This window comes from Mobula birostris, chromosome 8 (genome assembly GCF_030028105.1).
Source record: "Mobula birostris isolate sMobBir1 chromosome 8, sMobBir1.hap1, whole genome shotgun sequence".
Taxonomy (NCBI): domain Eukaryota; kingdom Metazoa; phylum Chordata; class Chondrichthyes; order Myliobatiformes; family Myliobatidae; genus Mobula; species Mobula birostris.
The window spans coordinates 29,306,400-29,320,623 of NC_092377.1; the positions used below are offsets into that span (position 1 = coordinate 29,306,400).

The following is a 14,224-nucleotide window of genomic DNA, read 5'->3' on the forward strand; positions in this document are numbered from 1 at the left end:
ACCCACCCTTCTACCCCCACATCCAGGTTGTTGATAAAAATCACAAAAAGTAGAGGTCCCAGAACAGACCCTTGTGGGACACCACTAGTCACAATCCTCCAATCTGAATGTACTCCCTCCACCACCACCCTCTGCCTTCTGCGGGCAAGCCAATTCTGAATCCACCTGGCCAAACTTCCCTGGATTCCATGCCTTCTGACTTTCTGAATAAGCCTACTGTGTGGAACCTTGTCAAATGCCTTACTAAAATCCTTAAAAATCACATCCACTGCACTACCCTCATCTATATGCCTGGTCACCTCCTCAAAGAACTCTATCAGGCTTGTTAGACACGATCTGCCCTTCACAAAGCCATGTTGACTGTCCCTGATCAGACCATGATTCTCTAAATGCCCAGAGATCCTATCTCTAAGAATCTTTTCCAACAGCTTTGCCACCACAGACATAAGGCTCACTGGTCTATAATTACACGGACTATCCCTACTACCTTTTTTTTGAACAAGGGGACAACATTCGCCTCCCTCCAATCCTCTGGTACCATTCCCGTGGACAACGAGGACATAAAGATCCTAGCCAGAGGTTCAGCAATCTCTTCCCTTGCCTCATAGAGCAGCCTGGGGAATATTCCGTCAGGCCCCGGGGACTTATCCTTCCTAATGTACTCCAACACCTCCTCTTCCTTAATATCAACATGCTCCAGAACATCAATCTCACTCATATTGTCTCCACCATCATCAAGTTCCCTCTCACTGGTGAATACTGAAGAGAAGTATTCATTGAGGACCTCGCTCACTTCCACAGCCTCCAGGCACATCTTCCCACCTTTATCTCTAATCGGTCCTACCTTCACTCCTGTCATCCTTTTTTTCTTCACATAATTGAAGAATGCCTTGTGGTTTTCCTTTACCCTACTCGCCAAGGCCTTCTCATGCCCCCTTCTTGCTCTTCTCAGCCCCTTCTTAAGCTCCTTTCTTGCTTCCCTGTATTCCTCAATAGACCCATCTGATCCCTGCTTCCTAAACCTCATGTACGCTGCCTTCTTCCACCTGACTAGATTTTCCACCTCACTTGTCACCCATGGTTCCTTCACCCCACCATTCTTTATCTTCCTCACCGGGACAAATTTATCCCTAACATCCCGCAAGAGATCTCTAAACATCGACCACATGTCCATAGTACATTTCCCTGCAAAAACATCATCCCAATTCACACCCGCAAGTTCTAGCCTTATAGCCTCATAATTTGCCCTTCCCCAATTAAAATTTTTCCTGTCCTCTCTGATTCTATCCTTTTCCATGATAATTATAAAGGCCAGGGAGCAGTGGTCACAGTCCCCCAGATACTCACCCACTGAGAGATCTGTGACCTGACCCGGTTCATTACATAGTACAAGATCTAGTATGGCATTCCCCCTAGTCAGCCTGCCCACATACTGTGACAGGAATCCATCCTGGACACACTTAACAAACTCTGCCCCATCTAAACCCTTGGAACTAATCAGGTGCCAATCAATATTAGGGACGTTAAAGTCACCCATGATAACAACCCTGTTATTTTTGCACCTTTCCAAATTCTGCCTCCCAATCTGCTCCTCAGTATCTCTGCTGCTACCAGGGGGCCTATAGAATACCCCCAATAGAGTAACTGCTCCCTTCCTGTTCCTGACTTCCACCCATATTGACTCAAAAGAGGATCCTGCTACATTACCCATCCTTTCTGTAGCTGTAATAGTATCTCTGACCAGTAATGCCACCCCTCCTCCCCTTTTTCCGCCCTCTCTATCCCTTTTAAAGCACTGAAATCCAGGAATATTGAGAATCCATTCCTGCCCTGGTGCCAGCCAAGTCTCTGTAATGGCCACTACATCATAATTCCATGTATGTATCCAAGCTCTCAGTTCATCACCTTTGTTCCTGATGCTTCTTGCATTGAGGTACACACATTTCAGCCCTTCTACCTTACTGTCTTTACACCGTTTATTCTGCTTCTCTTTCCTCACAGCGTCTCTATATGTTAGGTCTGGCTTTACTCCATGCACTTCTTTCACTGCTCTATCGCTCCAGGTCCCATCCCCTTTGCAAATTAGTTTAAACCCCCCCCCCGAACCATGCCAGCGAACCTACCTGCAAGGATATTGCTCCCCCTCGAGCTCAGGTGCAACCCATCCAATCTGTACAGGGCCCACCTTCCCCAGAAGAGATCTCAATGATCCAAAAATCTAAAACCCTGCTCCCTGTATCAACTCTTCAGCCACGCATTCAACTGCCATCTCCTCCAATTCTTACCATCTCTGTCACGTAGCACTGGCAGCAATCCTGAGAACGCCACCCTTACTAATATTAAATACATTAAAAAGATTTAGCTTTTATGGAAAAAAATCTAACATTCAATATTGAAGTTAAATGCAGTTTAACTTTAAATGAAGTTGAAATTATATTATGTCATGGAGAAATTATCAGGAACAGTAATTTACACAAGCTTCTGCACTCAATTAACTTGGTACCAATAACTAGATGATCTGCAAATGATAACATGGAAAATGAAGAAGCTTATGTAACAACAAATTGTCCAGCTGCAATGGGATGAAGATGGACAAAATGAGTCACCTATGGAATTCAGCTCTGTCTGAGGCATGGCTATAATGAGGTCTGAAGTCAAGTAATCCTGGGTATCAATTGTCAGGTTACTGAAGAACGATCATGAAAGCACTGTTGATAAATCCTTCCATTGCTTTAATGATGACTGAGAATGGACTAATTGGGTGCAGTTAGCTAGAGCGGATTCATTTGGCTTCTTGTATCACCATGGTCCACTCCTCAATTCCAAAAAGCAAACCACTTGTCTCAGTAGCCTCAAATGCAAGAACACTATGGCAACCTACCTCTTCCCACCATTTAGAACCCAAACAGTTTTATCAGGTGAAACTGTAATTCACTTGCATATCTTCCAACTTCATGAATGATATTCATTACTCTCATTCTGCATTACATTGGAGGAACCAAACACAGAATGATAAATGTTGTGCAAAATATCTCTCTTCAGTCTGCAGAGGCTACCATGAGCTTCCAAGTGCCTATCACTTTAATTCTCACACACTCACACTCACTGTGTTTTTCCAGTGAAATCCAAAGTAAGCTTGAAGAAAATCATTTGATCTTCTATTGGTACGCATGCTTTAAAGACTCAAGGTTGAAATCAATTATTTCAGATCACTCACTTTCTCCAACTGTATCAGAACTGGCCAGTTCTGCAGCAGGTAATCCAAATACTCATTCAAATTTGCATGTTTCGCTGATTTTCTCTCTGCCTCTGCCTCCACACTCCCCCCCACTACCTTCCTCACACTCCACTCATCCCTACCCCTACCATAATAACTTCATAAATCTGTTAAATAGCTTAATCAACTGCTTAGCATAATGGCAATCCTAGCCCCATGTCATAAATATTCCCTTTGCCTACCCATCCCCCTTCCATATTTTATTAAAAACTATTCATTACTCTCTGCATTTTCACCTTCATGCCACGTTTAATTCATGGACACTTAATGTATCACAAGATATGAAGACCAGTGTCAAATATAGTTTAATTAGAAGAAGCATATTGAACATCAACCAACTCTAAAACCTGTCCCATGGAATGGAAGAACCAATAATCACTATCATTGTACGAAGTGCTGCTTTCAGTTACCAATAGGAATCTCCAGGATCAAACATTACCTGTTTGAAGAGTTTTTTCGTTTTATCTCCCCTGGCGATGGAAAAGCAGATGGGGTGCTGTAACTTCGATGGAAACCTATACAGCAGGAACAATAAATAAAAGATTTTTCAAAATTGTCATTGTTTTTCTTAACATGCTTTCTGAGGCTCAGAGTGAAGTTTCAAAATAATTTAATCCGAGATAGAGTGAACATATAGGAAAATAATGATAAATTAGACAATGTCCTCAAAATGCAAAATATTTCCATAAAATTAAAAACAAGTCTGTCATTGCTTCAAAACCTTATGCCTAATTTGTTCCCTTCAGAGGGGTGGATACATATTGGCTTACTAGTTTCCATTTAAATATAAGACCATAAGACATAGGAGCAGAATTAGACCATTTAGCCCATCGAGTCTGCTCCACAGCTCATCCATTTTTTCTCTCTCCCCAGTCTCCTGCCTTCTCCCCATATCCTTTCCTGCCCTGACTAATCAAGAATCTATCAACGTCTACCTTAAATATACATGCAGACTTGGCTTCCACAGATTCCTCATACTCTGGCTTAAGAAAGTCCTCCTCACCTCCATTCTAAAAGGATACCCCTCTATTCAGAGGCTGTGTCCTCTGGTCCTGGAGTCTCCCATCATAGGAAATATCCTCTCCACATCCAGTCTATCATGGCCTTTCACCATTTGGTAGGTCTCAATGAGGTCACCCTTCATTCTTCTGAATTCCAGTGCATACAGGTCCAGAGCCATCAAACACTCTTCATATGACCGGGGTGGTGCTAAGGTGGTGCTAGCTGGTGTTATAGCCCTAGCAGAAATTACAATAGCACCACCAAAAAATTAACTGAAATTTCACATACAAATTGCAGCTTCTTTGCTTTCTCTGTATAGTTTTGAATACAGCTTATTTCTCCAGTTGATCTAGTGAAACAGCGCCCCCAATTACCATAGCGCCCACGCAGCAATAAAGTTATAAACTCTGTCAGATCCACTCTACACTTCTGCTTATTCATTTGTTGTCAATGTCTTGCCATTGCTGTCCTCAGATCAATTAAGCTAATCTAAGATCACTTAAGGTGGTGATGTTACTCACTCTCACTCACGCGAGAGATTGATAGTATACATCCTGGCACAGATCTACGATCTCGCGAGACTAACGGTTGACACACACACACACACACACACACACACACAGTGCTTTTATAAGCTAGCGTGGGCCTGGCACGTGCACTATTTTGGCCAGCGTGAAAAATAGATCGATTTTTAGTGAGAAAATGACGTCATCCAGAGGAATCAGTGGTGTCTCAGCCTGAGCCAGTCTTAATTGAAAGTGACATGCAGAAAGAAGTAAGTGGGGATGAGGACGACAGCAGTTCATCGAAGGAATGTGAGGGTGAAGTAGAGGAACAAGAAATGGAGCGGGATTCGGAAAAGAACCTGGATGAAGCTGCTTTTAGTGCTAGTGGGAATACTGTTAGCTATGTTAGCCAGCAGCCTGAGGAAGGACCCGGTCGGTCAGCATTGAAAAAGTACCCTTCGCTGCTCGCAACAGTTTGGCAATCAGCAAAGGAGTTTTATTCGTGGCTGGTTTGACTGACTGGAATATTCGATCACGAAAGATACTACGTTCTGCTTCGCATGCAGGAATTTCCTGTGTGGAGGACATGGTTTCCATTCTGAGTCTACCTTCACTGTCACTAGTTACCGCAACTGGCAGAAAGCTACAACAGCTTTCAAAACCCACCATGTAAGTGCAGCTCATAAGTTTGCGATGAAGGCATGGGCCAAATTCAGATTGAGAAAACAAGATGGTTCAAGATTGGGAAATATGCTTGACAAAGGACATGCAAAGATTGTCCAAGAAAACCGTGAGTATATGAGAGCAGTGGTTGAGTCTCTAGCAAGGACAGACAGTGAATGGCACAGTGGAATTTCTAGCTCTAATGAGACCCTACCACGATGCATTTATAGATTTATACAAACTAATCTGCATATCACTGACTGTACCTGTGACATCTGCCTCATGCAATCGGAGTTTCTCTTGCCTCAGACGCCTCAAAAGCTCCCTAAGGAATAGCAGCGGCGATGCTCGGAACAGCAACTTGGCCGTGTTGGCCATAAACAGTTGGAGGACCAAAGCACTTGACATTCAGAAAATCACTGATGCTTTCGCCACCAATCACAACAACAGACGGATTGTGCTTCTCTGAAAACATCAATGGTGAGTGCAGTTGATTTTTAAAAAATTTGGTCCAAGACTAATGCTGATTATTATTATTATTTTGTGGTGGATACCCCATCATCCTTATGTTTCCTGCAAATCTCAAAATAATACATTTACTGCTATTAAGCCTGCTGGTTTTGCTTAGACTTCTAAGCAGTGATTCTGTTGATTTTTGTTTTAAATTCAGTAGCTGAATTAATTGAGGTATTGCATGCTCAGAGTACGATTTGTCCAACTCCTGGTAAAGCCTTGCATCTGTTGTTTGCCTTATTTGACTTTAATAACGGAGTATCTTTTGGTATTGTCTGTCTATGTAATGTGAATAGCAGTGGACATTGTGGGTTAGTGTTGTGTTTTTCAGTTGAAAAGCACGCATTTGACGCTGATTGCAGGATTGGTGAGTGATTCACGTTGTGCGCTGTGGGTCGGATGCTCTGTTGGTTTGTTTGTTTATGCTCTGTGTAGCCTGGGTTGCCTCCAATACTGTTGACACTGTCACAGTTCACTTCTATATTATATTTATCAGTTGCTGTTGCTTGTGAATCGACAGAGGTGTTTATAGTAGGCACATAATGCTTGAAACTGACTTTTGAACGCCACGCATCTGGCCTTGTGAATACATATTACCATACAGTACATCCCTCAGCACCATCACTGAATAATTCAGCCCCACTGTAGCACCAGCAAGAAAAAATCTCTGGCGCCGCCACTGCAAATGACAATCACTAAACATGATATAAGAGTCCTGTAAAGGCATGCAAACAGTTGAAATATTAGAAAATTTTGCATGCCTCATTACTTATTTCAGCCCAGCAGTAGACTGACATCAAACCAGTTGATAGAGAAACAGCACATGGCTCATTCACTTAATTTTCTAATAACTTTATTGGTACATTCAAGATAGCAAAGTGGCAGAACAACCAACCAAAGAAAAGAATATGCAAATTCACTGATCGAGACCTTCAACAAAACTATTGGTCATAACTCCTGCTTGTCAGTGCCATTAAGTATACAGAAATATCACTCATACCATCTGAAACAGGATGGGGGTTTAAACTTCCAAGTACCAGGAACCTAGAATAATGCTGAGAAAATGTTAATGACCTCATCAGAGCCAACTGCAGATATTCTCTCCTTTTCCTCCTTTCTCATCTTCTTAACATTCTCCCAACCAGCTCTTTGCAATTCACTCTAGTTAAGAGCAGTTCTACCTTAGTATCCTGTGTTGTGGCTACCCAATTCTCCTCAAAGCAATTACTTACAATAAGACTGGATCAATTCCTACTTAAAAGTGTAACTACAGTCTAAAATTCTCACAACCAATTGTTACTCCAACAAATTCCATTGCCTCAGCTTCTTCACTCTGCACAACCATTTCAAAATCCATCTCCTCTTTAGGGGTTTTATCATCCATCTTAATTTCCTTTCCTTACACTGACATCTTTCCTTCAATTGAACACTTTGACGTTATTTAATGTGAACAGCAAGTTATTCTGGTCCTCATTATAATTGAGAACAAAGAAGACCTCAATTCAAGTTCAGTTACTGCTGAACAAATTAAACAGAAAAAAAGTAAAATTTAATTTATACTAAACTTTTTATCACAGCTATTGCTATTAAGTCTGATTTAGCTCAGAGGAACTAAAGATATTTACCAAGATTTCTATTATTATTTGGCTCTGCAGTCCACTGTTAAGAATACCTAATGTACTTTAACAGTGTAATAAATCACTGTCAATTTAGCAGAGTCACAAAACGTGTATCAAATAGAAAAATGGAGTATCCTTATAAACATCACCCTGTGAAATGAATGTTGAAAAGGAATTTCATGATCTTTTCCTCCACTGGGTAGTCTAAATGTGGGACAAACCAAGGAATATAAAGAAATGTCTCACTCAGTTAACCAATATATTGCAATGAAAACCAATACATTGCTCATTGGTTAACGCACATTTAAATAAATGCATAACATAGCGAATATTTTTACAATTAAATAATAGTCAGGTTAGAAGTACTGTCTGTCCCCAACTTTTGTAACATACTGTATATCATTTATTCACCTAAATGCAAATTGTTCTTTTATCAGCCTCTTGCCAAAATAGAACAAAAGTTCACACATTTCGGTGCAACTGTCATTGAAATCCAGACACTCGTGCTTATCCATGGGTATAAGTCTGAATGATTGCATAAGTAAGATCAATCTCGCATGCTCTAGCTAATTGCTGGAGAAATGGGCAGTGACACATATTATACAGTCCAACTCTTTTGAAAGTATCTACAGTATCTCAAGAGCGAATAGATCAACAACTAGTTGATGATGTCCTTCAAGTGGTACTTCAAACACTATTAGCCTTACATCTAAGATGCATTCTTTTTAGAGTGTTTTTCTTTTAGTACCAAAGTGCTAAGCCATATAAATAGCTGATCTGTTCCAAACTACTAAATTTCCTTCATTTGTGACCTGTCTTTGGCTTATGCTTATTTGGCTTAAGCCAATAAACAAATTGGCTTATGCTGATTTAAAAAGCAAGTAGGACCTGTCGGGGCTTTCTCCAAAGCTTGAGATTGTGCATGCCGTTACTTGTGGCAAGAACGCCAGATTTTAAAAAGCAAGAGGAGCCTGCTGGAGCTTTCCCTTGGATTATTAGGCACTAGGCAAGAAGCAATAAAAAGAAGTTAGGTTTAGTTGGGGTGACTATTGTGGGAGTGGCCATTGTGTGAATAGACACAGTTAGAGTGGGGAATTGAGGCTTTGACTCATGAGGCTTCTGTGCTGTGGCTAACTTGGGGTTGCTGTCATGTTTCTTTATTTTTTTTCTTTATTAATACCTAGCTAGAGTAGTGAGAATGGTTCCAGGGGAGGTGGTGTGTTCCTCTTGCAGGATGTGGAAGATCTGGTAGTCTTCCATATGCAATCTGTGACAGTATCATACATGCAGAAAGGGAGGATGTCATGACGGATCGTCTACTGAGTTAGTGTGAGTGTAAGTCAGAAACAGGAAGGGAGCAGATTGGAAGGCAGATTTTGGAAAGGTGCAAAAATTACAGGGTTGTTGTCATGGTTGACTTCAATTTCCCTAACATTGATTGGCACCTCCTTAGTGCAAAAAGTGTAGATAGGGTGGAATTTGTTAGATGTGCCCAGGAAGGATTCCTGTCACAATATATAGACAGGCTGACTGGAGGAAATTGTCATCCTGGATCTAGTACTAGGCAATGAACGAGGTTAGGTGACAAATCTCTCAGTGAGTGAGCATTTCAGAGACAGTGACCACAGCTCCATGACACTTACCATCGCCTTGGGCAGGGATAGGAGCAGACAGGTATGGAAAAGTATTTAATTCTGGGAGGACAAACTACAACGAGGCAGGAACTTGGGAGCATAACTTGGGAACAGATGTACTCAAGGTAATGCACAACAGAAATGTGGAGGTTGTTCAGGGTTCTGGATAGGTTTGTTCCACTGAGGGAGGGAAAGGATGTAGGGTGAAGGAATCATGATTGACAAGAGATGTGGAATATCTAGTTAAGAGGAAGTAAAAAGCATAATTAAGGTTTAAGAAGCAAAGATCAGATAGGGCTGTGGAGAGTTATAAGGAGCCAAGAGGGACTTAGAACTAGAAAGGGACATGAGAAGGCCTTGGGGAATAGGATTAAGGAAAAATCCCAAGCCATTCTACACATATGTGAAGAACAGAAAAATGACCAGAATGGGGGTAGGATTAATCAGGGGAAAAAAGAGGAAACATGTGCTTGGAGTCGGAGGATATAGGGGAGGCCCTTAATGAATACTTTCCTTGAATATACACACCAGTGAGAGGAACCTTGATGAAAGTGAGGACGGGGTTAAACAGGCTGAATGCTAGAAAATATTGACATTAAGAAAGAGGATATACTGGAACATTTGAAAGAGGACCAGATGAGATATACAGTATCCCAAGTTCCTATGGGAAGCACAAGAAGAGATTGCTGCATCTTTGGTGATGATTTTTGCATTCTCACTAGCCACAGGAATAGCACCACAAGATTAGAGGCTGGCAAATGTTATTCCCTTGATCAACAAAGGTAACAGGGATTATCCTCAGAATTATACACCACTGAGTCAGTGATGGGAAAGCTAGTGGAGAGGATTCTTAGAGATAGGAATTATGAGCACATGGAGAAGCACAGTCTGTATGGCTTTGTGAGGGACAGGTAGAGCCTTAACGAGCCTGATTGAATTCTTTGAAGAATTGACAAAACAAATTAATGAAGATAGAGTAATGCATGTGATATATATGGGTTTTAGTAAGGCATTTGACAAGGTTCCCCACAGTAGGTCAGGAACCATGGGCTCCAGGAAATTTTGGCTGCATGGATTCAGAATTGGCTTGCCCACAGAAAGCAGAGGGTGGTAGCAGATGGACCATATTCTGCCTGGAGATTAGTGACCAGTGGTGTTCTGCAGAGATCTGTTTGGGGATTCCTATTCTTTGTGATTTCTGTAAATGACTTGAATGAGGAAGTGGAAGGGTGGGTTAGTATGTTTGCGGATGACATGAAGGTTGGTGGTGTTATGGATAGTGCAAAAGATTATTGAATGTTACAATGGGACATTAATAGGATGCAGACCCGGGCTAAGAAGTGACTGATGGAGTTCAATCCAAGAAAATTTGAAGTGATATACTTTGGTAGTCAAGCTTGAAGGCAGAGTACAAGGTTAATCTTAGGATTCTTAGCAGTGTGGAGGAACAGAGGGATCCTGGGATCTATGTCTAAAAATCCCCTGAAGTTGCCACACAAGTTGATGGTTAAGAAGGTGCATAGAGTGTTGGCCTTCATTAATCAGGGCATTGAGTTCAAGAGCCACAAGGTAATGTTGCAGCTCTATAAAATTCTGGTGAGACTACACTTGAAGTATTGTGTTCAGTTCTGGTTACCTCATTATAGGAAAGATGTGGAAGCTTTGAAGAGCATGCAGAGGAGATTTACCAGGATGCTGCCTGGATTAGAGAGTATGTCTTATGAGGATAAATTGAGTGAGCTGAAGATTTTCTCCTTGGAGAAAAGGAGGATGAGAGATGACTTGATAAGGTGTATAAGGTGATAAGAGGCATAGATCAAGTGGACAGCCAGAAACTTTTTCCCAGAATGGAAATGGCTAATACAAGAAGGTGTAACTTTAAGGTGATGGGATTAAAGTGTAGTTGGGATATCAGAGGCATGTCTTTTTTTTTTTTTACACAGAGAGTAGTAGGTGCATGGAATGTGCTGCCAGGGTGGCAGTAGAGGCAGATACATTCAGGACACTTAAACAGGCACATTGATGAAAAAAATGGAAGACTATGTTGGATAGAAGAGATAGGTTGATGTTGGAGTAGTTTAAAAGGTCAACAAACATTGTGGGCCAAAGAGCCTTTACGTTGCTGTACTATTTTATGTTCTATTTTCAATGTCCTACGTGTTCTATGTTTCATGTTCAGAATGTGAGACTCAAACAGGATGAAGCCAGCTATAAATAATAAAAATCAAAAAAAGACTGCAGATGTTAAAAATCTGAAATAATAACAGAAAATAATCAAAATGCTAAGACAGATAGACTAGGCAAATCAAATTAGAAGGAACAGAGCAGAGGGTGAATTCATGGAGTGTAGAGAAAGTGTTTTTTAAAAATCAGAATGTTGAGGAATCAACATGGGAGCTATTTTAGATATAGTACTGCAAAAAGAGAAAAGGTTAATTGCAGATCCAGGTATCTAGAGGATCATTAAGGCAACCAATATAATGGAATTGTATATGAAATTATTCTCTTTCAACTCAAAAAGAAGATCTTAAATGTAAATAAAGCAAACAACAAAGACAAAATGTATGAGTTGCATTAGGATACTATATCAACAGACATTACAGTAAACACAAGTTGCTTAACAATGAATTGTAGTGCCCAGGGAATATTGAGAGAAGGAAAACACTAGAGTACAACACCAAGAATCCAAGGTGGTGGCAGCACTGATAGATAAGACAATGAACAAGGCTTATAGCAAACTTGACTTCACCTGACTAGTACACAGAATAAAACAGCAGGCAGATTATGGTATAACTTTATAAAACATTAGCTAGATGAGAATTGGAATACTGTGGTGCAGTTCTAACTGCTATGCTATACAAAAGACACGATTGCACTAGAGAGGATGAAGAATAGGTTATGAGGAAATTGCCTGAGAAGGAATGGTTCAGTTCAAAGGAGAGAGGTTTTTCAGGTTTATTGACTTCAGTTTGACATTCAATACAATCATTCCTCAGAAGCTGATGGGTAAACTGTCCTTGTTGACACCCCTCTCTGTAACTGGATCCTGGATTTCTTGACAGAAAGGCTACAGTTGATCCTTGCTGGCAGAAACATCTCTAGTTCCATCCCAACGAACACTGGTGCTTCCCAGTGCTGCATGCTCAGCCCATTGCTTATACATGACTGCACTGCTAGATCCAGTTCAAACCAAATCAAGTTCGCTGATGACACAACTGTGGTTGGAATCATCAACAATGATGAAGAGATGGCCGACAGCGGAGGTAGAGTCTCAATGCGCAGGCTTACCACTCCTCACTGCACATACACGACACCTCCTTGGAGAGAGTTAGGAGCACCAAGTTTCTGGGAGTGCACATAACGGACGATCTCACCTGTCCCTCAACTCCAATTTTTTGATAAAGAAAGCACAGCAGCATCTCCACTTCCTGAGGAGGTTGAGGCGAGTGAAGCTCTCCATCGCATTCTAACCAATTTTTACAGGAGCACCATTGGGAGTGCCCTGACCAGCTGCACCACTGTCTGGTACAGAGCTTGCAAGGCATCTGACCACAAGTCCTTACAAAGGATCGTGAAGACTGCTGAGAGGATCATTCTGACTCTCATTTGAGATATTTACCAGCACCCATAGCATTGTCGGTGATCACTCCCATCCATCCAACAATCTCTTTGACACCCCGCACCCCCCCCCCCCCCCCACCTTCAGGCAGGAGGTACTGTAGGATTAGGACAAAAACTGTTTGGATGAGAAACAACTTCTTCCCCCAGGCCGCAAGACTACTGTACTCGTTGCCAGCACCCAGATCTCATCACACATGAAATGCCAGTAGCATTATACTGTTTAACTTTTAACTTGTGCCCTAAAAGCAACATATTGTTTTTTACTTTACTAATGGCAAAATTGCTTTATGCATTATGTGTGTGAGGTATCAGAATCAGAATCACAATCAAGTTTATTATCACCGGCATCTGTTGTGAAATTTATTAACAGCAGCAGCAGTTCAATGCAATACATAATACAGAAGAAGAAGAAAAAAATAATAATAAATAAATAAATCACAGTATATGTATATTGAATAGGTTAAAAATCATGCAAAAAGCAAAAATAATATATATTTAAAAATTGAAGAACTGTTGATGGGTTCAATGTCCATTTAGGAATTGGATGGCAGAGGGGAAGAAGCTGTTCCTGAATCACTGAGTGTGTGCCTTCAGGCTTCTGTACCTCCAACCTGATGGTAACAGTGAGAAAAGGGCATGCCCTGGGTACTGGAGGTCCTTAATAATGGACACTGCCTTTCTGAGACACCACTCCTTGAAGATGTCCTGGGTACTTTGTAGGCTAGAGCAAACTAAATTTACAACCCTCTGCAGCTTCTTTTGGTGCAATAGCCCCACCCCCCACCATACCAGACAGTGATACAGCCTGTCAGAATGCTCTCCACGGTATATCTATCAAAGTTTTTGAGTGTATTTGTTGACATACCAAATCTCTTCAAACTCCTAATGAAGTACAGTTGATGTCTTGCCTTCTTTATAATTGCATCGATATGTTGGGACCAGGTTAAGTCCTCAGAGATCTTGACACCCAGGAACTTGAAACTGCTCACTCTCTCCACTTCTGATCCCTCTATGAGGATTGGTATGTGTTCCTCCATCTTATCCTTCCTGAAGTCCATATCAGCTCTTTCGCCTTATGATGTTGAGTGCCGGGTTGTTGCTGCGACACCACTCCACTAGTTGACATATCTCGCTCCTGTATGCCCTCTCATCTCCATCTGAGATTCTACCAACAATGGTTGTATCATCAGCAAATTTATAGATGGTACTCGATCTATGCCCAGACACACAGTCATGGGTATATAGAGAGTAGAGCAGTGGGCGAAGCACACACCCGAGGTGCAGCAGTGTTGATGGTTAGCGAGGAGGAGATGTTATCACCAGTACGCAAGGATTGTGGTTTTCCAGTTAGGAAGTCAAGGATCCAATTACAGAGGGAGGTACAGAGGC

General features: G+C 41.4%; 1 protein-coding gene across 12 annotated transcripts in view; it reads right to left on the reverse strand.

The window, feature by feature from the left end:
- Nucleotides 1-14,224, reverse strand: part of LOC140201202 (CAP-Gly domain-containing linker protein 4) — a 339,984-nt gene that overhangs the window by 41,928 nt on the left and 283,832 nt on the right. For all 12 annotated transcript variants that reach the window (XM_072264916.1, XM_072264923.1, XM_072264920.1 and 9 more), the window contains one exon: nt 3,717-3,792. In XM_072264916.1, the coding sequence (XP_072121017.1) occupies nt 3,717-3,792 (76 nt within the window). The remainder of the gene's footprint in view (nt 1-3,716; nt 3,793-14,224) is intronic.